The sequence below is a fragment of the Phocoena sinus genome, chromosome 15, assembly GCF_008692025.1.
Source record: "Phocoena sinus isolate mPhoSin1 chromosome 15, mPhoSin1.pri, whole genome shotgun sequence".
NCBI lineage: Eukaryota > Metazoa > Chordata > Mammalia > Artiodactyla > Phocoenidae > Phocoena > Phocoena sinus.
This window is the reverse complement of record NC_045777.1, coordinates 6,301,199-6,325,896: the sequence shown is the minus strand read 5'-3', so window position 1 is coordinate 6,325,896 and position 24,698 is coordinate 6,301,199. Positions and strand designations below refer to the sequence as shown.

At 44.7% G+C, this 24,698-nt stretch overlaps 1 protein-coding gene across 5 annotated transcripts in view; it reads left to right on the top strand.

Moving 5' to 3' along the window:
- Nucleotides 1-24,698, top strand: part of CASS4 (Cas scaffold protein family member 4) — a 45,011-nt gene extending 20,313 nt beyond the window's left edge. For 3 of the 5 annotated variants that reach the window (XM_032606590.1, XM_032606591.1, XM_032606593.1), the window contains 6 exons: nucleotides 2,026-2,448; nucleotides 6,731-6,832; nucleotides 16,501-16,584; nucleotides 18,070-19,377; nucleotides 20,559-20,636; nucleotides 23,646-24,698. In XM_032606590.1, coding sequence (XP_032462481.1) covers nucleotides 2,026-2,448; nucleotides 6,731-6,832; nucleotides 16,501-16,584; nucleotides 18,070-19,377; nucleotides 20,559-20,636; nucleotides 23,646-24,056 — 2,406 coding nt within the window. In that variant the 3' untranslated portion in view covers nucleotides 24,057-24,698. Of the gene's footprint in view, nucleotides 1-950; nucleotides 1,377-2,025; nucleotides 2,449-6,730; nucleotides 6,833-16,500; nucleotides 16,585-18,069; nucleotides 19,378-20,558; nucleotides 20,637-23,645 lie in introns of those variants that run through there. The other 2 variants (XM_032606592.1, XM_032606595.1) reach the window with 2 other exon arrangements.

Genomic DNA, 24,698 nt, shown 5'->3' with positions numbered 1-24,698 from the left:
ATTTTTAAGTGGGGAAAAGCAGATTATAAAACTGGATGTATCATATTCTTATTATGTTTTTTTAAACATCTTTATTGGAGTGTAATTGCTTTACAGTGATGTGTTAGTTGCTGCTGTATAACAAAGTGAATCAGCTATATATATACATATATCCCCATATCTCCTCCCTCTTGCGTCTCCCTCCCACCCTCCCTATCCCACCCCTCTAGGTGGACACAAAGCACCAAGCTGATCTCCCTGTGCTATGCAGCTGCTTCCCCCTAGTTATCTATTTTACATTTGGTAGTGTATATATGTCCATGCCTCTCTCTCACTTCGTCCCAGCTTACCCTTCCCCCTCCCCATGTCCTCAAGTCCATTCTCTACGTCTGCATCTTTATTCCTGTCCTGCCCCTAGGTTAAAATATAATTGTTACTCTAAGTACGTATATGAACATGTAGGTTCAAGAAAAGGTCTGGAAAGACACAACCAAAGAAGTAACAGTAGTGACCTGTGGTTGGCGGCACTGTAGGTGCTTTTGGTTTTTTCTATTTTCTTATCATCATTTTGTATTCTTTTATGAACTTTCATCGCTTTTGTAGCAAGGAAAAAAAGGCTCATGTACAAAAATGTGCGTGATCTCCTAGGATCTCAGCTGCTGTAGATTTTGTGGAGTATTTTCAGTGCTTATTTGCCTGCAAGGAGGATTTGATTCTACTTAGTCTTCTCAGATATACATGCATGTGTTTCCCCAAATCCACAGACCTGATTGTGGGTTTAAGATGGTATTCTTCAGCAGTTGGCCATCCAATTCCATTTTTGTGACAGAAAAAGAAAACATTATTATGCAAAAAAAAAAACTGCATCAGTTCTCAACCAATGTAATGGGAGGATTGGTCGTTTCTGCTTTATTTATAAACTGTATATATTAGGGGCTAGTGGGTATAAAAAGTATAATTAACTAAATTTGATTTTTTAAAAAGGCAGCCGGAAGGATGAATACCAAAATGCTGTAAATAGTTACCTCTGAGTGGTGGGATTGTAGGTAATTTTCACTTTCTTCTTTTTGCTTCTCTACGTTTCCTAATTTTTCTGTAATGCACTGATATAATAAGGGAAGGAGGCGATTACTTTAAAACCCACAGAAACAAATTGCATTCTTTTATTGACAGCAGAAAATTCCAGTAAGAAGGGGTTTTACCATTGTTGTCGTTACAACAGGTGGTTTTGCGTTTTTTGGAGGACTGTGTGGCTTACAAAAAGAGCATGGGTCTGAGAATTAGGAGACTGCCCGTGTTTTGATCCTGGCTGTATAGACTAGTCACTCACCCCCTGCGTCTTTGTTTCATTGCACGTGAATAAATGAACATTGATGGAGCCTCGCCTATGCGCCTGGGTACGTGCTTGATGCTGGGGAGAGAGCAGCAAATTGAGTGAGGTCTGGTCCCGGAAGTCATGGAATTTCCAGTTCCAGTCGGGAGAAAAACAACCACCAGGCAAAGGGCAGTAGAATCATCTTGACACTTTACAGCCAAGCATTACTGAGCACTTAGCAAATGCCAGGCACTGTTCAGTGAGCTTTCTACACTTACCAACCCATTTAATTCTCACAATAACTCCATCAGGTAGATGGTACTATTATTCCCATTTTACAGACAAGGAAACTGAGGCCCAAAGAGAGTAGCTAATTTACTCAAGGGCACACAGCTAGGAAGTCACAGAGTCAGGATTTCAACCCAACTCTGCTAGGCTGCCCTCTAACTAGGGGGGTCATAAATTAAATCAGGACCGTGAGAGGGGAGAGACTGGACCTGGTCTCAGGGTGGAGGTAATACTTCCTGGAGGATCTGACATTTCACCTGAGACCACGCCCCACACTCCCCAAGGATGGGTAGAAATAAATCAGGCAAACAACAGGGACAGGGCCTCTGGGGTCGAGGAAACAAGATAAATGAGCAGCTGTGACTGGGTGCTAAGCGAGTGGTATGGCTGCAGTGGTTATTGGCAATGATAACAACCGTGAATTCTTTCGCCCCTGCCCCCAGATGCTCTTGGCCAGGGCACTTTATGACAACCACCCCGACTGCGCCGATGAGCTGGCTTTCTGCAGAGGAGACATCCTGACCATTCTGGAACAAAATGTGCCAGAAAGCAAGGGCTGGTGGAAGTGTTTGCTTCACGGGAGGCAAGGCCTGGCCCCTGCCAACCGCCTTGAAATCCTCGTGGAGGCCCCTGCCGACAGACCCTGTCCCCCTTTCCTGAGAGGCCCGGAAGATGCTTCCACCAGCTCCCAGGAGACCTATGAAGTGCCCACCCCGCTCAACCCCTCATCTCCAGGCCCTGTGTACGAGCAGATGAGGAGCTGGGTGGAGCGGCCTCCGCCTCCCACCGTCCAAGTCTATGAAGTCCCTGACCCGCCTGCCAGCGCCAGAATCGTCTGTGAAAAGACTCTAAGCTTTCCAAAGCAGGTAAGCCTGTTTCTGGACAGAAGAAATAGGTCAAGGGGTATGTAGCACCCAGGGGCTTAACTACCCTTGAATCGTGGGCTTCCGTCAGGAGATCAAACGTACAAGGTGGGAACCAGATGGCCGGGGTGAGTGGATGAGCTTGTGTTTGGCGCCCACTTTGGTTGTCATTAACACTCTGGGTACCCTGGCGGTTCCTGGCTCGCCAAGACACCCACACTTTGCAGGAAACGAAATGCTTAGTCAAGCTGTGTGAGAAAGCATCCCAACATTCATGGTGGTGTTTTTTTACACCAGGAACACTAAGATGGCTAGTGGTAAATGGAGGGGTTGAATTTCCATGGGTCAAAGGCAGGAAATCACTCATCAGATTCAAAATTTGTATTCCTTTCAATCCAGAAACTTTCCTTTCAGAATAGCTGCAGAAATATACAAGAAGGCAGAAATAGATCTGGACGAGGAGGCCATAGGCACTATAGCATTATTTGTTACAGGGAAAAATCCAGGATGCCTAAATGTGTATTCATGGGGTATTTGTTACATAAATTTCGGCATAACCCTATGATGAGCTACTATGCAGTTGTGAAAAAAAGATGAAGCAGTCCTATAAGGTATTTATAAGTGGGGACAAAGAACCATTTAAATAAAAACCAACCTAACAAAGAAAAACTCAAAAAAAAATTGTGTGTGTATGTGTGCATTGAAAAGAATACACACCGACGGTGGTTACGCTTAGGAAGTGGAACTGGTTAAGGAGAAAGTGAAAGAAGGCATTAAGCAGGGACCTTTATTTTATTCGCTCCTGTGTCCCCAGCATCTGGGACCATGCCTGGCATGGGGTGGGTACTTGATAAATATTTGATGAACAAAGAGACTAGGAAGTTGATTTGTGCGTTATGTAGAGCACGTGTTACATCTGTAGTTTTTAAAAATAACAATTTTTAAAAAACAGAGGAAAAGAAGCGCTCAGTAAATGCAGAATGAAACTGTCGTTTTTTTTTTTTTTAAAGAAGGAAAGTAGTTAAAAGAAGAGAAAAATAATGTACTGTTTTTCCCCAAGCCCTGGCCTTCATGAAGTGTTAAGAATGTAGAACAGATTTGCATATGGTCTTCAGTCACTGCAGGCATTTCCTGCCGTCACACACTTTGCTTTCAGCTCAGATGACACATCCCACCCGGGCCCGGCTCTGCATGGAAGTCCCGGTGAGGTCCGTGTCCAGGAAGGCCCACTCCTCCCATGTATGTGCTGGCCCCCAGCCCCCAGCCCCGCCCCCCCAGCAATATCCCACCTACCATGCAGGCCTCCTCCACACTAGCTTCTTCAAACAAGGTGTTGATTCCTTAAGAGATTTTGAGTACTTCAGATTTCCTAGCTCCCCGGGGCTGCCATGCAGAGAACCAGCTGTTACACAGAACAGCTGCCACTCGTAGGCACTGGCTGCAGACACCAGAAGGAGGCAGCTCAGTCTCCAGCGTCCATCCGTGAGGTGGACCCCAAGTCACTTTATGGGAACAACTGGCCCAGATCTAGGCCTGACACACTCAGCTGTCATCTGAGCAGCTGACTCGGTGCTGGCTTCTCTCAGAACAAGTGGCCTGGGCTGAAGTTAATTGAGTTGCTTTTCAAAGCCACTAAAAGACACACACAAAAAATCACAGGCCCCCAAAAAGGACAGCAGCTGCAATGTCCACTGTTCCCCAGGGATCCCAAACCCCCAGCACAGTGCCAGGCTCCTGCAAGGTGGTCTGTAAACATTTACGGAACGAATGAAATGACCGGATCCAACCTAAGGCTTCACAACCGTGGACTCACTGTCAACTTCTAGACTGACAATGGTATGAAAGGAGAGATGAGTTTACCATCCTAACTCAGAAAAGGGCCAGGGCATTAGCTGTAACATTTGTCCTTGACATGAAGCGTGGAGCTCTCACTGGTGCAGGCTGTGGCCACGGACAGAAACCACGGCTGCCAGAGGGGAATTTAGAAGTGAGGGACTCCTCACCACTCAAGCAGGTCTTGCTGTGGCCCCAGTAAAACACGTGGGGAACTTTCCTTCCTTTCACTCCTGCTTAAGTTCCCTCCGTCGCTGCCCTGTCTATATTTTTGCTCCCTCCCGCCTCCCTTTTTTATTGCCTTCTCCGTGCTTGGGGGTCTTTTAAAGCAAGAGATGCCATCTGTGGCTTAGAAATCAGGAATCCAGGTTCACTTGGCTTTTGCGGCAGCCACAGCTATGCTGGGTGATTGGAGACATCCAGCACCCCTCTGTACTTCTCTTTCTTGCTCTGTATCAAGAGAGGGTGGGGCTCCATCATTTCTAAGTTCACCTCAAGTTGTATCTTTTGGTGATTCTGAATAATTTTGCTTCTTCCTCTGCTACAAGAAGGAAGGAGCTAGAAGAATGCAAGATGATAATCAGTTAAGAATCTTTTGATTCACAGAAAAGGCAGACATCTTCTCCAAGTTCGGGTAATCTAGCGGTGAGCCTTGAGTCTGAGACCGCCCAGAAAATATTCCATTCTGAGCAGAAGCAGACATTGGTAAAACCAAGCACGTCCAGCCATTATCTTTGAGCTGTTTTCCGACGGGCGGTTCACAGGGTTGGCACACGGCCCGGGGGACCCATTACAGAGATTCCCCGGGTTGAGTATCTCTAGATTAAGGTTGGCCAAAAATTAAAAACCAAGAAGGTGGAAGTATGTCACCTGTCTCAAGTTGTCCTAATAAGGGATTCTTCGTCTTTCTAGCTGGAAGAGACCCGTGTAGATTAGAACAACTCTTCGCTTTACAAATGAGGAAATTGATTCCCAGGGAGGTGAAAGGCCCATCCAGGGTCACACCCTGATGAGTACTAGAGACCAAAGTTTCTTTGTTGTGTCTGTCTCTGTCTCCACCCCTGGGCTGACAACACCCAAGGCAGAGCCCTTGGCCTACCCTTGATCTTGTTCACCTGGCTCTGTGGCTGACGCTATCTATTTTGTTTTATTGAAGTTTAACCTATAGATACTAAGGGTACATAGTTCAGTCGCTAGCATCCGGATCTAGAAAAAGAACGAAACTAGCATCCCAGAAGCCCCCTCCCACCTCTCCCAGCCACTTCCCCCCAGGGTAACCACTGTCTTGAGCTTTGTTTCAATTTTTATTCCAACTTCCTTAATATAACATGCCGGCCTCTCTTAAAAAAATAATAAAATAAAATGACCATACAAAGAAGGTATTTGATTTTGGTTTAAATTCAGAGAGGGTAATCTTTTGTATTTCAAGTAAGAAGGTTAGATTTCCTGATGAAATTGCTTTTAGACCCTCTAGTTCTCAAACTGGAGCTTCCTTCTGTCCTCCAAACCTTTCAAAACCACGTTTCTCAAAACAGGTTTCTTAACTGATTGCCATCTACATTTTCCGAGAAACACTGGGCATTTTTGAACTGACTTCTTTCCACCTAAAATTCCAAACACAGGAAAGTCCCCTTGTAGTCTGTAGGTTGTCTCTTGGGTAAGTGTGACCCACAAAGTCAGCTGGACCTGTGGTGATTGGGGAGTGGTAGGCAGTGGAACCGTGTTTGGACAGGCTCTGCAGTGGGAGAGAGCCCGCTGTGTTCCAATAAGGAGGGGGGTGGGCAGGGAGGAAGGAAGGTGATGGCTGACAACTGGGGACACACCATGCATCGTCCCTGGGGTTGGGCAGGTCATGGCCTGCAAGGAGCTTGGAATTAACTCAGAGCATAATGGGGAACCATTGCTGAGTTTGTCCTAGAGAGATCCGTCGAAGACCAGCAGGGACCAAGTCCGGTTTACTAATCTGCGGCAGCGAAGGGGATCACAGAGCGGAGGATCAGGTAGCACCTGTAAAGCCCCCCTGCCTGCCTCATTCACGGCTGCATCCTTAGCATCATTAGACAAACATTAATAACCCAGCATTCGAATCACAGCCTGGGATCCCTAGAGAACAGGAGAATCACCCGGGAAACTTGATGATACAGCAGTTTTTCAGTTTCTCCATCAAGGCTCAGAAATTCCATACCACGGACACGGAGCCCAGGAATCTGCATTCCAGCCTGCTTCCCAGGTGAGGCTGATGCAGGCAGCTATGGGCCAGCATGTGAGGAAGACTGCCCTCCACCATGGACCTCCCCATCAGTGTGCTGCTGTTCCCAGTCTCAGAGCGAAGGGCCTCTAATTAGAGGTGCCCAGAGAATGTCCCAGTGTGTCAGAGCTGCCTTTGCTGTCTCATGACCCGTGGACTCAGCGGTGATGTTTCTTTCCCTCAACTCTTCTTTTTCTCCCCAAGGCCCTCTTCACAATTCCCAGACCTGCTCGGACCTCGTTGCCAGCTCTGCCTTGCCAGGTGTACGATGTGCCTGCCCAAAGCCGGTGCCTCCCAGCCCTAAAGGTGAGCCTCAGCCGTGGCCCTGCTCTTCCCACACCTCTCCATCCATCGTGGGGTCTCAGGGTCATGCAGACCCTGCATTTCAGCTTTACCACTGAGATATCTCCTGGAGCATCAGTCCTGACTCCAAAGGACACATCTTCCCTCAGAAACCAGCTTTGTGCCCAGGGAGCCCAGACCTGCTCAGGAGAACATTACTACTATTTGAATTCTGAATATTTAAAAGTTTTTTACTTTTCATTTGTAATAGATACTTTATATCCACGCATATGTATACACACAAACATACACATACACATATCTGCACTTTTTTTTTTTTTTTTTCGGTTTCCAAAGCACTTTTATTTCTGCAGGCGCGATCTTAGTTCTCCTGCAGTGGGAGTATGGAGTCTTTTTTTTTTAATAGATCTTTATTGGAGTATAATTGCTTCACAATACTGTGTTAGTTCTGTTGTACAACAAAGTGAATCAGCCATATGCATACACATGTCCCCATATCCCCTCCCTCCAGAGCCTCCCTCCCACCTTCCCTATCCCACCCCTCTAGGTCATCACAAAGCACCAAGCCGATCTCCCTGTGCTATGCTGCTGCTTCCCACTAGCTAACTATTTTATATTCGGTAGTGTATATATGTCAGTGCTACTCTCACTTCGACCTAGCTTCACCCTCCCACCCCGTGTCCTCAAGTCCACCCTCTGTATCTACATCTTTATTCCTGCCCTGTAACTAGGGTCATCAGTACCTTTTTTTTTTTTTTTTTTAGATTCCATATATATGTGTTAGCATACGGTATTTGCTCTTCTCTTTCTAACTTATTTCACTCTGTATGACAGACTCTAGGTCCATCCACCTCACTACAAGTAACTCAATTTCATTTCTTTTTATGGCTGAGTAATATTCCATTGTATATATGTGCCACATCTTCTTTATCCATTCATCTGTCGATGGACACTTAGGTTGCTTCCATGTCCTGGCTATTGTAAATAGTGCTGCAATGAGCATTGTGGTACATGTCTCTTTTTGAATTATGGTTTTCTCAGGGTAAATGCCCAGTAGTGGGATTGCTGGGTCGTATGGTAGTTCTAGTTTTAGTTTTGTAAGGAACCTCCATATTGTTTTCCATAGTGGCTGTATCAATTTACATTCCCACCAACAGTGCAGGAGGGTTCCCTTTTCACCACACTCTTTCCAGCATTTATTGTTTTTAGATTTTTTTGATAATGGCCATTTTGACCGGCATGAGGTGATACGTCATTGTAGTTTTGATTTGCATTTCTCTAGTAATTAGTGACATTGAGAATCTTGCCATGTGTCTCTTGGCCATCTGTATGTCTTCCTTGGTGAAAAGTCTATTTAGGTCTTCCACCCATTTTTTAACTGGACTGTTTGTCTTTCTGATATTTAGCTCCATGAGCTGTTTGTATATTTTGGAGATTGATCCTTTGTCCGTTTCTTCATTTGCAAATATGTTCTCCCATTGTGAGGGTTGTCTTTTTGTCTTGTTTATGGCTTCCTTTGCTGTGCAAAAGTTTTTAAGTTTAATTAAGTTCCATTTGGTTATTTCTGCTTTTCTTTCCATGACTCTAGGAGGTGGGTCAAAAAGGATCTTGCTGTGATTTATGTCGTAGAGTGTTCTGTCTACATTTTCCTCTAAGAGTTTTATAGTGTCTGGCCTTACATTTAGGACATTAATCCATTTGAGTTTATTTTTGTATACAGTGTTAGGGAGAGTTCTAATTTCATTTTTTACATGTAGCTGTCCAGTTTTCCCAGCACCACTTATTGAAGAGGCTGTCTTTTCTCCATGGTATGTTCTTCCTCCTTTGTCATCAATTAAGTGCCCATATGTGCGTGGGTTTATCTCTGGGCATTCTATCTTGTACCATTGATCTATATTTCTGTTTTATGCCAGTACCATGCTGTCTTGATTTCTGTAGCTTTGTGGTATAGTTTGAGGTTGGGGAGCCTGATCCCTCCAACTACGTTTTTCTTTCTCAAGATTGTCTTGGCTATTTGGGGTCTTTTGTGTTTCCATACGAATTGTAAACTTTTTTGTTCTAATTCTGTGAAGAATGCCATTGATAGTTTGATAGGGATTGCATTGAATCTGTAGATTGCTTTGGGTAGTATAGTCATTTTCACAATATTGATTCCTCCAATCCACGAACATAGTATATTTCTCTATCTGTTTATCTTTGATTTCATTCATTAGTGTTTTTTTTTAATTTATTTTTGGCTGCATTGGATCTTCGTTGCTGCACGCGGGCTTCTCATTGCGGTGGCTTCTCTTGTTGCGGAGCATGGGCCCTAGAGTGCGCGGGCTTCAGTAATTGTGGCATGCGGGCTCAGTAGTTGTGGCTCGCAGGCTCTAGAGCGCAGACTCAGTACTTGTGGCGCACGAGCTTAGTTGCTCCGTGGCATGTGGGATCTTCCCAGACCGAGGATCCAACCTGGGTCCCCTGCATTGGCAGGCGGATTCTTAACCACTGTGCCACTAGGGAAGCCCCTTATCAGTATTTTATAGGTTTCTGAGTACAAGTCTTTTGCCTCCTTAGGCAGGTTTATTCCTAGGTATTTTATTCTTTTTGTTGAAGTAGTAAATGGGAGCGTTTCCTTAATTTCTCTTTCTGATTTTTCATTGTTGGTATATAGGAATGCCAGAGATTTCTGTGCATTAATTTTGTGTCCTGAAACCTTACCAAATTCATTGATTAGTTCTAGTAGTTTTCTGGTGGCATCTTTAGGATTCTCTATGTATAGTATCATGTCATCTGCAAACAGTGACAATTTTACTTCTTCTTTTCCAATTTGTATTCCTTTTATTTCTTTTCCTTCTCTGATTGCTGTGGCTAGGACTTCCAAAACTATGTTGAATAAGAGTGCCAAGAGTGGACGTCCTTGTCTCGTTCCTGATCTTAGTGGAAATGCTTTCAGTTTTTCACCTTTGAGTATGATGCTTGCTGTGGGTTTGTCATATATGACATTTATTATGTTGAGATAGGTTCCCTCTATGCCCATTTTCTGGAGAGTTTTTATCATGAGTGGGTGTTGAAATTTGTCAAAAGCTTTTTCTGCCTCTATAGAGATGATCATATGGTTTCTATTCCTTAATTTGTTAATGTGGTGTATCACATCGATTGATTTGCGTTATTGAAGAATCCTTGCATCCCTGGTATAAATCCCACTTGATCATGCTGTATGATCCTTTAACTGTTTTGTTGGATTCTGTTTGCTAGTATTTTGTTCAGGATTTTTGCATCTATGTTCATCAGTGATATTGGTCTATAATTTTCTTTTTTTGTGATATCTTTTTCTGGTTTTGGTATCAGGGTGATGTTGGCTTCATAGAATGAATTTGGGAGTGTTTCTCCCTCTGCAATTTTTTGGAAGAGTTTGAGAAGGATCGGTGTTAGCTATTCTCTAGATGGTTGATAGAATTCACTTGTGAAGCCATCTGGTCCAGGACTTTTGTTTGTTGGAAGATTTTTAATTACGGTTTCAATTTCATTGCTTGTGATTGGTCTGTTCATATTTTCTATTTCTTCCTGGTTCGGTCTTGGAAGGTTATACCTTTCTAAGAATTTGTCCATTTCTTCCAGGTTGTCCATTTTATTGGCAAATAGTTGATTGTAGTAGTCTCTTATGATACTTTGTATTTCTGTGGTGTCCGTTGTAACTTCTTTTTTCATTTCTAATTTTATTGATTTGCATCCTCTCCCTTTTTTTCTTGATGAGTCTGGCTAAGGGTTTATCAATTTTGTTTATCTTCTCAAAGAACAAACTTTTAGTTTTATTGATCTTTGCTCGTGTTTTTTTCATTTCTATTTCATTTATTTCCTCTCTGAGCTTTATGATTTCTTTCCTTCCACTGACTTTGGGTTTACTTTGTTCTTCTTTCTCTAGTTGTTTTAAGTGTAGGGTTAAATTGTTTATTTGAGATTTTTCTTGCTTCTTGAGGTGAGGTTGAATTGCTATAAACTTCCCTCTTAGAATTGCTTCTGCTGCATCCCATAGGCTTTGGGTCATCGTGTTTTTGTTGTCATTTGTTTCTATGTATTTTTAAATTTCTTCTTAGATTTGTTCAGTGATCTCTTGGTTATTTAGTAGTACACTGTTTAGCCTCCATGTATTTGTGTTTTTTATAGTTTTTTTTTTCCTGTAATTTATTTCCAATCTCATAGTGTTGTGTTCAGAAAAGATGCTTGATACGATTTCAATTTTCTTAAATTTTCCAAGGCTTGATTTGTGACCCAAGATGTGATCTGCCCTGGAGAATGTTGCATGTGCACTTGAGAAGAAAGTGTATTCTGCCACTTTTGGATGGAATGTTCTATAAATATCAATTAGGTATATGTGGTCTATTGTGTCATTTAAAGCTTGTGTTTTGTTATTTATTTTCTGTTTGGATGATCGGTCCATTGGTGTAAGTGGGGTGTTAAAGTTTCCTACTCTTATTGTGTTACTGTTGACTTCTCCTTTCATGGTTGTTAGCATTTTCCTTATGTACTGAAGTGCTCCTTTGTGGGGTGCATAAACATTTATAATTGTTATATCTTCTTCTTGGATTGATCCCTTGATGTAGTGTCTCTCCTTATCTCTTGTAACAGTCTTTATTTTAAAGTCTATTTTATCTGATATGATTATTGCTACTCCAGGTTTCTTTTGATTTCCATTTGCATGGAATATCTTTTTCCATTCCTTCACTTTCAGTCTGTATGTGTCCCTAGGTCTGAAGTGGGTCTCTTGTAGACAGCATATAGATGGGTCTTGTTTTGGTGTCCATTCAGCCAGTCTGTGTCTTTTGGTTGGAGCATTTAATCCATTTACATTCAAGGTTATTATTGATATGTATGTTCCTATTACCATTTTCTTAATTGTTTTGGGTTTGTTTTTGTGGGTCTTTTTTTTCTCTTTTGTTTCCTGCCTAGAGAAGTTTCTTTAGCATTTGTTGTAAAGCTGTTTTGGTGGTGCTGAATTCTGTTAGCTTTTGTCTGTCTAAAACGCTTTTGACTTCTCCACTGAATCTGAATGAGAGCTTTGCTGAGTAGAGTAATCGTTTTAGGTTTTTCTCTTTCATCACTTTAAGTATATCCTGCCACTCCCTTCTGACCTGCAGAGTTTCTGCTGAAAAATCAGCTGATAACCTTATGGGGATTCCTTTGTGTGTTATTTTTTGTGTTTCCCTTGCTGCTTTTAACATTTTTTCTTTGAATTTAACATTTGTTAGTTTGATTAATATGTGTCTTGGTCTGTTTCTCTTAGGGTTTATCCTGCATGGGACTCTCTGTGCTTCCTGGACTTGGGTGACTATTTCCTTTCCCATGTTAGGGAAGTTTTCCACTATAATCTCTTCAAATATTTTCCCAGCCTTTTTCTTTTTCTCTTCTTTTTCTGGGACCCCTATAATTTGAATGTTGGTGTGTTTAATGTTGTCCCAGAGGTCTCTGAGACTGTCCTCAATTCTTTTCATTCTTTTTTCTTTATTCTGCTCCTCGGCAGTTATTTCCACCATTTTGTCTTCCAGCTCACTTATTTGTTCTTCTGCCTCCATTATTCTGTTATTGATTCCTTCTAGTGTATTTTTCATTTCAGTTATTGTGTTGTTCATCTCTGTTTGTTCTTTAGTTCTTCTAGATCTTTGTTAAACATTTTTTATATTTTCTCAATCTGTGCCTCCATTCTATTTCCAAGATTCTGGATCATCTTTACTATCATTACTCTGAATTCTTTTTCAGGTAGATTGCCTATTTTCTCTTCATTTATTTGGTCTTGTAGGTTTTTACATTGCTCCTTCATCTGTGACATATTTTTTTGCCGTCTCATTTAAAAAATTTTTTTTTAATTTTTTATGAGTGGAATTGTGTTCCTTTCTTACTGGTTGTTTGGCTTGAGGCTTCCAACACTGGAGTTTGTAGGCTGTTGGGTAGAGCTGGGTCTTGGTACTGAGATGAGGACCTCCGTGAGACTTTACTCTGATGAATATTTCCTGGGGTCTGAGGTTCTCTGTTAGTCCAGTGGTTTGGACTTGGAGCTCCCACCGCAGTAACTTCTGCCCCACCCCCAGTACATGAATCAAGATCCCCCAAGCCACATGGGGTGGCAAAAAAAAAAGAAAAAAAAGAACAATATCATAGTAAAAAATAAAATTAGACTAGGAAACTAACAGATATATTAGAAAGAACATAAAAATAAAAATATACATGAATCAGCAACTGGAAGATACATCACTACCACAATAGTAAAAAAGAGGATGAGGGAAAAGAAAAAAAAAGGAAAAGAAAAAGCAAAAAAAGGCGGGGTGGGGAGAAGGCCTTGGCTGTGGAGGGCAGGGCCTAAGCAAGGGTGGGTTTGGGTGGTGGGCAGGGCCTATGCTCAGGACCCACAGGGCTGGAAAAGGCCCTGAGGGCTGTGGGGGGTGGGGCTTAGGCTCAAGGAACAGAAGGGGCCCAGGCGTGCCCCCCACCCCTGGTCACAGAGGGCAGGGGACCTCACCTGGGAACCCAGCAGGCTTCCTGGGCTCGAGTAGGCAGGGCAATCGCCCTCCGCTCCTCTCCCTCTCCTCCTGGAGGGCCTCTCCTGCCTGCCTTTCTTGATCTCCCTGGCCTCCCTCCTCTGCCCCCGGGACCCACGCGACCTTGAGGGGACTTTGGCGGGGCGGCTACCAGCCGGAGCTCAGCAGGCTCCCCGGCCCCAGTGGGAGGGGTAATCACCATTCACTCCCCTCCCGTTCTTCCTGGAGAGGCCCTCCTGCCTGCCTCCCCTGGTCTCCCCAGCCTCAGGGGCACCAATCCTGTCTGGCCCCCATTTCTTCTCCCCGCTCAGTCCTCCCATGTCCTACCAGTTCACTTGGGGGTTCCTCCCGTCTCCTTGGGCATCAGGGTCCCACACCAGCAGCCGGCAGGTGCCCTAGTTGTGGGGAGACGCTAACTTGGTGTCTTCCCACACTGCCATCTTGACTCCACCCCCCTGCACTTTTTAAAAGTAATAATATCATGAAGGATATACATCTTTTTTGTTGTTTTTTGGCTGCGTCGGGTCTTCGTTGCTGTGCGCAGGCCTTCTCTAGTTGCAGTGAACAGGGGGGCTTCTCTTGTTGCGGAGCACAGGCTCTAGGCACGTGGGCTTCAGTAATTGCAGCACGCGGGCTCATTAGTTGCAGCACACATGCCCTGGAGCGTGTGGGCTTCAGTAGTTGTGGTGCAGGGGCTTAGCTGCTCCGTGGCATGTGGGATCTTCCTGGACCAGGGCTCGAACCCATGTCCCCTGCACTGGCAGGTGGATTCTTAGCCATTGCGCCACCAGGGAAGTCCCACATCACAGTCTTAACATTATCATTGGTTATCTTAACATTGATTATCTCTGGGGGAGGAAATTTTAGGTTTTGGGATTTTTTTTAACTTATTTGACTGTTACTAGTACATCACTTCTGTAAGACATGCTTCGTGTAATCAGAAAACAACTTCACTCACTTCTCAGCCCATCAAAATTGCCCCGTGGCTGTGTTCTCCCCTGCCCATCAATGCACATCGGAATGGCCTGGGTGCTTCACCCATGCCTGCTTCCTGGAACCACGCCCAGAGGCGCTGATGTTTGAGGTCTGGGTGGGCCCCGGGCAGCAGTAATTTTAAAGCTCCCAGATGGTTCTGGAGCACAGCCAGGGCTAAAGGCCACAGCTCTAGTCTAAATAAAAATTCAGGCCTGCTCTGTGACTTCCTGGTCCCTCACAGGTAATAATTAGTCTCAATGGAGGAATTTAATGTTCAGTGCAGGCAATACGCAAAGTTCCTACTATATTTAAAGCGAAAGCTCGTGCTCTCTCAGCTTGTTTGCAGGGCCTGGGCTCCTGCTGCAGGGATGGAGGGCTGGCTGGATTCTCTGCTAGTTCCCTACCTCGGATTCCTTCTCACTGGGTGACCTCAGGCTCCTGCGGGGCTGAGGGAAAGCAGGGAGGCAGGGCAGAGGTGGAAAGGTCCCGCATGCCTGGTTCTGCAGGAGGGATGTCACAGTGTTACCCCATGGAGGCAGTGAGCACTGCAGGCTGATTCTTTCTCTTAAGGGACATTTTTGCGAGTGCCAACCCCTCCCCGCCTCCCCCGATTGCCAGGTATCTCTTTCTCTCTCTCTCTCTCTCTCTCTCTCTCTTTCTCTCTCTGGCTGCGTGGTTTGTGAGATCTTAGTTCCCAACCAGGGATTGAACCTGGGCTCTCAGCAGTGAGGATTTGGAGCCCTAATCACTGGACCACCAGGGAAGTCCCATGCTGGATACCTCTTACCTGCAAGTTGCACAGGGTGGGCAGATGCTTCTCCTCTGGCCGGTGGCTGAAGGTTCCTCCCTGAGCTCCAGGCAGCCGGTCATCTCCAGCCTCACCCTCCTGAGATGCTCTCACCCTCTAGGCCTGGCTCCAGCTCCCATGCAGCCCACGTCTGGTCCACAGAGAACGCACAGGCTCCCTCAGCCGCAATGGACCCCAGGGCCAGGACTGGGGGGCGGGTGGGGTATGGAGAATGGGGCACTTTCTCCCCCAAAGTTTTAAACAAAGACACATTTGCAAGACTCACTTCACTTGCCTCGCCCTCGTCCCGGCCCTGTGGATCATATCTTTATTCAAAATGTTGATATTTTGTTCATCACGATTTTTTCGCATCAATTGTGATTTTAAGTGTATTGCATTAAAATATTATTTACCTTAGACACTGAGTTTGTTGGTGCACCTTTAAATGTTATGCCAAGGCAGGGGCTTCCCTTTGCTCTGCCTGGTCACCGCCCTGAGAACAGACCCCCTCAGCCCAGCCACCACCTTGTGCTCTGTCAGAAGATTCTCACATTTAACTTTTCTCAAGCAGAGTTAGACATTGTGCACTATGACCCCAAGCTCAGGTGGCACAGCTCAAATCTCGGAAGGTTCCGTGGGGCACTTTCCACTTTGCCTGAAGGGAGTGAAAAGCATCCTTTCCTCCCCCAACTGAGAAGGGGAGAGCAGGACACTCACAGCCCAGCTCTCTCCAAAGAAACCCCCTCTCCAAATTCCAGCTTTTTCTCTCTTTCTTTACAAAACCTGTTTTGGTACTCTCTCACCTCGCTTTGGAACATGGAACCTGTTTTTCTTATCCTAAAATATGTACTTCCTAATTGTTGCACCAAAAAAAAGCCTATTATCTGTAGAGGCGCCATGTCTTTTGCTCATTACTGGGTGTATATATGTCCTATGGTTCAGTGTGTAGTCGTTAATAGCCACTCAGTAAATATTTGCAGGATGAATACATGAGTTACAAGCACAGGAAAATTTCTGCTGAGAAAAACAAGAAAGATAAAAGACATAGTAAGTCCCAATCTTCTATTTATTCTTCTTTAATTCAATCTTAAGGTGAACTAACAGGAGGAAATGAACTACCGTTTTTAACTGCAGCTACAGCTAATTCTCTCCATAGTTTGTCCCCACCTTCAATCAAGAAGTCACCTTTTCTAAAGCACAGAGTCCACTGTTGAAAATATACCCAGTAGAGCACACACTTCCACCATAAAAGCATCATGACTGAAATCCCCCAAGTCTTCAGTGATTTGTGTTTTCATTTGGAAAAACAAAAGAAACACTGGAGTGGAGAGAGTTTGTGATGTGCAGCCATCAGGAGGGAAAAATTCAAGTTGTCCTTCTTTGTGGTCTTTCCCCAGGAGCCAGGGAAGCAGCAGCAGCTATATGACATCCTCCCCAGCCCCCAAAAAGCAGCACTTGGTCCCCCTGCCAGCCAACCAAACGTAAGTAAGACGGGCGCTGAGATCCGATGCTATGCAGACCTGAACGGCCTCTGGGAAATGTTGTTTGCTTGGTCAAAATTAGGAATGCAGGGCTTCCCTGGTGACGCAGTGGTTGAGAGTCTGCCTGCCAATGCAGGGGACACGGGTTCGTGCCCCGGGCCGGGAAGATCCCACATGCCGTGGAGGGTCTGGGCCCATGAGCCATGGCCGCTGAGCCTGCGCATCCGGAGCCTGTGCTCCACAACAGGAGAGGCCACAACAGTGAGAGGCCCACGTACTGCAGAAAAAAAAAAAATTAGGAATGCAAATCCCTCACAGCAGAACTTAACTTCACTGGAGGCAAAACTTGTAACTGCAATGGCGTTCAGGAACAGAACAAGCTACGTGGTTTAGATACATCCTTTGACTTCCATATGCCTCCGTTTCTTATTACAAACTTATGTGAGAATTGACATAATCCCTGCAAAATACCTAGTACACTGCTTGGCACAGAGCAAGAGCTCAGTAGACTTTATTTTATTTTGTTTTATTTATTTTAATTAATTTATTTACTTATTTATTTATGGCTGTGTTGGGTCTTTATTGCTGCGGGCGGGCTTTCTATAATTGTGGTGAGCGGGGGCTACTCTTTGCTGCAGTACGCGGGCTTCTCATTGCGGTGGTTTCTATTGTTGCGGAGCACGGGCTCTAGGCGCGTGGGCTTCAGTAGTTGTGGCTCTTGGGCTTCAGTAGTTGTGACTCACGGGCTCCAGAGCGCAGGCTCAGTAGTTGTGGCGCACGGGCTTAGTTGCTCCGCGGCATGTGGGATCTTCCTGGACCAGGGCTCGAACCTGTGTCCCCTGCGTTGGCAGGTGAATTCTTAACCACTGCGCCACCAGGGAAGTCCCATGAGCTCAGTAGACTTTAGATAAATGCTTCTTCTTATTGTATACCTTGGAGACATGTTGCATCAAGGTAGGTTTTTATTTGTATAAAAAGGAGGTGCCTTAATTTGAAATCTGTAATCCATGTTTATCTTTGGATTCTGTCACATGTATAAATAAATGTACCTATGCCCAATGTGGCAACTCAGCAGTGTCACAAAGGATGCATAGGAGTTTGTTAGACGGAAAGCAAGGGGTTGGGAAGACATTTAGAGCAGAGGAACCAGTTTGGGTAAAATTAAATATAGTGGTTCAAGAGAGCATTCTGTGTTCAGGGGAAGGTAAACAGCAAGGGCAGCTGGACCTTTAAGGAGGGTGGTGTCAGAAGCGGAGAGCAAGGAGGCTCAAAAGGAGGTTGGAGCCCGACTGTGTAGGGCTTGAGTGATAACAGCAGTGGGGAGCCACAGAAGAAGCGTGAGTAGGGGAGTGTCGATCAGATTTTTAAGAAGCACAGTGCCAAGCACTTGGTGGGTCCTCAGTATAATACACATGTGTCACCTGAGTCGCTCATACTGTCTTTTTATTGCTCCTAAACTGGGTGACTTTGTGTGGTTTTTCACAGGGGCAGAGTGTTCCCCTGATGTCAAGCATTGCCTTAAGGAGAGGCAGCTGCAACACGTTGCCAAGCCCTCAGAAATCCGAATGGATTTATGACACGCCAGTGTCTCCGGAAAAGGCTGATGTAAGAAACGCATCTCTAAGCAGCTTTGTGGAAAAATCGGGGCACCGTGCTCTCCCCAGGTACATGTCCAGTTTTCACAGCCCTCAGAACAGCAGAGCAAGGACCCTCAGTCCACACCCGCAGAAAAACGTGCCCATGCAGAAAAAACTCAGCCTTCCAGAGATTCCTCCTCATAGCTTTCCACCACCCAGGGATGCATTCCCTTTGGATGAAGGTGTCAGCTACAAGGTCCCTTCAAGCTTTCTGATCTCCCGAGTGGAACAGAAGAACACCAGGCTGAACATTTACGACGTCCCTAAAGCAGTGCTAAGTGTCCCCCAGGCTGGGAAAGAGCTGGGAAAAGCCGATGGGCCTTCAGAGAATTCCATGGACCATAATACCTCATGGTTCTCCGGACGGGCAGCATCGCTGTCTCCTGAGCCAGACGGCTTGTCCGTTTCCAGTTCTGACAGCAGAGCCAGCGTCCTTTCCTCATGTTCCTCCACGTCTAGCCACTCTTCTAGCTCCTTCTCGGAGGAGTCAGCCAAAGAGCTCCCGTTGGACCTGGACTTGGCCAAAGAGACAGTCACAGCTCTGCAGCACAAGGTGGACAACTCTGTCGCGGGCCTCATGCTCTTTGTCAGTAGGCAGTGGAGGTTCCGAGACTGCCTGGAGGCCAATATCCACGCGATCCGCAGGGCTGCCGACTGCATAGAGGAATCCTTGAGAGAATTTCTGGATTTCGCCTGCGGCGTCCGTGGGACCGCCTGTAACCTCACCGACAATAAACTTCAGGCCAAAATTAGGGATCAGCTACAGACAATCTCCAACTCCTACCAAATCCTGCTTGAAACAAAGGAAAGTCTGGAGAGCTGCGATTGGTCCCTGGAAGTCCTTGTGACCAACAAAGTTCACAACAGCCTGGATGACCTGGAGAGATTTGTCCTGACGGCGCGGATAGTTCCAGAAGACATCAAGAGGTTCGCCTCTCTCGTCATTGCCAACGGGAGACTCCTTTTCAAGCCGAACTGTGAAAAGGAAGACCCCATGCAATTGACCCCAAATGCAGAATTTAAGCTTGCAAAATCCATCCGGCTTCCCCAAAAGGAGATTGAATCATACCAAAGGAATGCTTCTTTTCAGAAACAAAGGGAAAGCGAACACCCTCCTGAACTATTAAAGAAAAATAGGACAGATGTTTGTGAACAGGTGAGTTCAGAGTTGGTATACTATAAGGGGACTTTCCATTTTTATCTGGAGTGGTCACCAGTAAGTTAGATGATGAGAATCTGTTTTATCATCTTTGGGGAGATAAGGGTTCCATTTTCCAGAAAATAAAATTCATGGAAGTAAAATTCTAGGTGAGCTCTTAGTAAGAAGTAAGATATGTATCTTAATATTAAGGCAGACAGGATGTCTTCTGGAAAATCTGGGGTTTTGGGCTTACCTCTGATGCTAGGATTAGAAAGGATTTTGAAAACCTTGTGAAACCTGTTCTTTGAACAAAATTTTTCATCACGTCATCAAGTTTCTTTGCATTTTTCACAGTTGTAAATTTCGTCATTGTCAGTGTGTTTCTTAGAAACAGAAGAGGAACTGTAAACACTCTTCCAAGTTGTGCCTGGTCCTAGCAGCCTCCAGACTCTACTTACTCTTAGGAATACTTTGCTCCGTGAGTCTAGACACTATAGAAAAGACCCTTAGTTCAAGAATTGCAAGTTGCAGGGCTTCCCTGGTGGCGCAGTGGTTAAGAATCAGCCTGCCAGTGCAGGAGACATGGGTTCGAGCCCTGGTCTGGGAAGATCCCACATGCCACGGAGCAACTAAGCCCGTGCGCCACAACTACTGAGCCTGCGCTCTAGAGCCCACACACCAAGAGCCCATGCTCCGCAACAAGCCACTGCAATGAGAAGCCTGTGCACCGCAACGAAGAGTAGCCCCCGCTCGCTGCAGCTAGAGAAAGCCCACACGTGGCAAGGAAGAGCCAACGCAGCCAAAAAAGAAAAAGAGAGAGAATTGCAAGTTGCAAGAAATGCAGCAGGTAACCTGGGGCCTGTGTCACGGAGATAACTCAGTGCTTTCAGCCCCAGTCTTGGTTTTCTGCTGACATGCCTGGAGATGCAAGAGCTTTAACACACTCTAGAGAAGCTGGAAATTTGGTTATTTTTCATTTCCCAATAAAATTGTGTGTCATTATATTAGGCCATGTTGGTAGGCAAAATTCAGCCCTCGGGCTGCTGAAGTCTCCTTTGTTGGAAAAAGTCATTACTAGGTAGAACCATCAACAAAAACATAACGAGGAATGCTCAAGTTATAAAGTGGACTTAAACAGCTATATAATAGTATAAAGACCATTCTAGTTGGTAATTTGAAGGGATTTTATGTTTCAGGAGTTGCCTAGCCTAGAAGAGAAAGAAAAACCCATCTTGGAACAAAGGTTGGATGAAAACAAAGACTTAGAAACCCAGGTAAGCGATGATGCTGACTCTCCAATACTTCTGATGGAAATAATAGGCTTTATCCCCAGAGATGTTTCCTGCTGTGAATAATTCAGCATTACAGCCCTGACCCACATGGGAGGAGACTTGGTTTTGTGACAGTTCTTCCTTTTTTATAATAGAAGGAACCCTGGAGATGAGCAAGTCCAATGAGCCCCAAAATGTGGAACATGGTCCTTTAACCATCAGTGAAATAATTCTAGGTGCTCTGCAAGTTTATCACAGGAGATACTGACATGGCATGAAGTCACACGGACTCACATTCTTGTTGACATTTTTCCCCCTTTGGCTTAAACAATAGAAATTTATTTTCTCACAATTCTGGAGCCTAGAAATCCAAGATCAGGGTTCGTTTCTTCTCCGGTGTCTTTCCTTGGCTTGTACGTGGTTGTCTTCTCCCTGTGTCTTCACTTGATCTTCCCTCTGTGCGTGTATCTGTTTGACATTCCCGTTTAATGTTTCTGATTACAACAGAAAAAACATTTTGGTTTGGGGCCTATGTATCTTCAACACCTCTCTGACATTTGATCTTCTTCCTCTTTTTTTTAAAATCAAAACTCTTATCATTGTACTTATTTTTCATTGCTTACCTCCTATTAGTGGTAAAGGATAGTAGTTTTCCATTTACCAATTTTAAAAGTTTTAACTTAAGTAAAAACAGCTGATCACTTAAAAACAAGGATGTAGCTGACCGAAGTTAAGAGGAAGGTAGAAAGGGTGTAATGTGTGAAGGTTTTCTTTGAATAACTGAAGCCTGGGAACCAATGAACCCATTCAACCTCCTGGCTGATGGGGGCTGGGGAGGGCAGCATGGGCGAGAAGGGACAGAGATATCCAATGATGTGGACAAGATTGTTTGCCTTCTCAGAGGCCAACTAAGATAATAACCCAGGCGTCCTGATGCTTCGTTCTGCAAACCCCAAACCCAAAACTTGGGGCCTGTCAGATTGCTAAAAGTCATGCTATTTTGTTCAGCACGAAGTATGCCTTGGACCAGTGGTTCTAAAACCTGAGAGTGTGTCATAGTTTCCTATAGAGCTTGTTAAAACCCAGAGGGCTGGACCCCACCCCAGAGTTTCGGATTCAGTAGGTCTACGGAAGGGCCTGAGAATTTTCTTTTCTAACAAGTTCCCAGGTGCTGGAGGTCCAAGGATCACCCTTGGAAAAACCCTGCTTTAGACTGACTGCTTCTCAGTGGGGGTGGCAGGGGGACCACTGACCATCAGGTGGGCAGTTCTTCACTGCGTGGGATGGACTGTTCAGCATCCCTAGCCCCCTGTCCACTGGTAGCCTGTAGTGTTCCCTGGTCAATGTGACAACCAAAAATACCTCCAGAGATTTCCAACAGCCCAGAATAAAAATCATAGTACATTTTTGTTTACCTACAGGTAATACTCCCAAGCCAAGATGCCAATATTCCAATGTCCAGATGGTTGCTCCTCATTTCTAGCCTCTGATGCATTCTTTTCATGGTCCCTGCCCCCCGAGAGTCCATCTCAACCAACACCCCAGGCTTTTCTTCCCTTTACCTGTCTATCTTAATCTATTTGTGCTGCTACAACAAAGTACCATAGGCTGGGTGGCTTATAAACAACAGAAATGTATTTCTCACAGTCCTAGAGGCTAGGAATCCAAGATCAGGGTGCTAGCAGGGTCAGATTCTGGTGAGAGCCCTCTTCCAGGCTGCAGACTGCCCACTTCTCATTGTATCCTCACCTGGCAGAGAGCAGAGGGTGGAAGCAAGCTCTCGGGCAACCCTTGGAAGAGCACTAACCCCATTCCTGGGGGCCCCACCCACATGACCTCATCTAATGCTGGTCACCTCCCAAAGGCCCCATCTCCCAATAACTTCACACTGAGGGGTAGAGTTTCATGATATGAATTTTGGGGAGACACAGTCAGACTATAACACTGTCTGAGTGCTTCTGAGCTGGGTGTTTTAAGACCGTAGGTTGATAAGAGTGCACAGTTTAATAGAAAGAATGAGAGTTTCAGACTTGCTGACTAGGCTAAGAGCTCCAGATCTTTATTTTGCTAGTAGAGTGACCCTAGGCAGCCTCTTCTCTTCCGGAAGCCTCAGTCTCCTCACCTATAACCTAACAAAGGGGCTTTTTTTTTTAAAAACTTTTTATTTTATATTATAGTTGATAAAAATGTTGTGTTAGTTTCAGGTGTACACAAAGTGATTCAGTTATACATATACATGTATCTATTCTTTTTCAAATTCTTTTCCTATTTAGGTTGTTATATAATATTGAGCAGAGTTCCCCGTGCTGTACAGTAGGTCCTTGTTGGTTATCCAATTTAAATATAGCAGTGTGTTTGATTATTACCTGGAGTAGGATTTCCACTAAGTTTGATGCTGAGAATCTTTCAACAGTGAACAGGCTTTGGTTCCACATTCCAGAAAATAAAATTCATGAAAGTAAACTTCTAAATAAAACTTTAATTAGCAAGTAAGATAAATATTTTAATCTTAAAGCAGATAAGTCAGTATATTTTTATTTTTTCTGGAAATTTGGGGGATTCAGATTTACCTCTGACACTGGAACTAGGAAGGGTTTTTTAAATGCTTTAAAACCTGTTCTTTGAGTAAATTTTTAAATCTCACCATCAAGTTTTCTGCATTTTTTTTAAGTTATAAATTTAGTCATTGTCAACGAGTTTCTTAGAATGGGTTTCTAACAGTTTGTAGAGAGGATTGAATAAGATTTTATATGTATCTAATATGAATGATTTTATATATATAAAATGCAATATATAAAATTATATACCTGAGAGATAATTTATATGTAACAGTGCTTTGAAAACCTTAACATTAATTTCTTAGGCAAATGTTGCACTGTGGGGCTTCCCAAACAAAACTGTACTTTTTCTTACAAAAAGTCTAGCAAATTGAGCAAAAACAGGAAAAGAGAGACAACCACAGCCTGTCGATCGAATCTCTCTCTTATCCATTGTTTCCTTTCTCTTCTCTAGAATCCTAGCTCCCTGAGCCCCCGACCTTTGAGTCAGCAGAATCCTGAGAAGAAAATCCGCCTTTCTGAACACTGCCGCCTCTATTTCGGGGCGCTCTTCAAAGCCATCGGCGTGTTGCACAGCAGTCTCGGCAACGGCCAGCCCCCCGAGATCTTCATCGCGCAGAGCAAGCTGGTCATCATGGTCGGGCAGAAGCTGGTGGACACGCTGTGCCAGGAGACCCAGGAGAGGGACGTGCGCAACGAGATCTTGCGCGGCAGCAGCCACCTCTGCAGCCTGCTCAAGGACCTGGCGCTGGCCACCAAGCACGCCGTACTCCAGCATCCCAGCCCCGCCGCCCTGCAGCACCTCCAGGCTGAGGCTAAGAAGCTGGAGCGGCACACGCAGCAATTCAGGGGGACGTTGGAATGAGCCTCCTTCCTCCTTCCTTCTCCGTGTTAACTTCTTCGCTTCAGCCTCACACCCACAACCTGTGCAAGTCTGTGCTCTGGGAAAAGCCAGCCTGGGGATACACCAAGGGGTGGCAACAGCTGTGGTGCCCAAACCCGGTATTACCAAGTGGCTGAGCAACCCCAGGACATTGGCCTATCCCACAGAGAGTCAGGGAAGAGAATCAGGTGTGAACTAAGGACCAAAGTTTTTAGCCTATCATGTAGGGCCAATGTGTGAAATGAAGTTATAGAAATCCATTTTTGTATTGGCTAAATGTGTGCCTGTTTTAAACTCATTCATTCAGTACTTACTTATTGGGTACCTATTATATGTCAAATTCTAGGTGCTGGGCATATAGCACTGAAACAGACTGAGGCTTTGCCCTCAAGGAGCTTACAATCTAATGGGGAGACAGACAAATGATGAAGAAATACATACACAATATATTAGGTGCTAGGGAGAAAATAAGTAGGAGAAGCGGGGAGAGATTATTTTCAAACAATTTCTGTTGCATCTGATAGAAAATAGAATATGTTTTTCATTTTGGATTAAACTAATTCTGTGAGATTGGTACAAGGTACAAATTATGTATCTTACACCAAAATATATATATATATATAT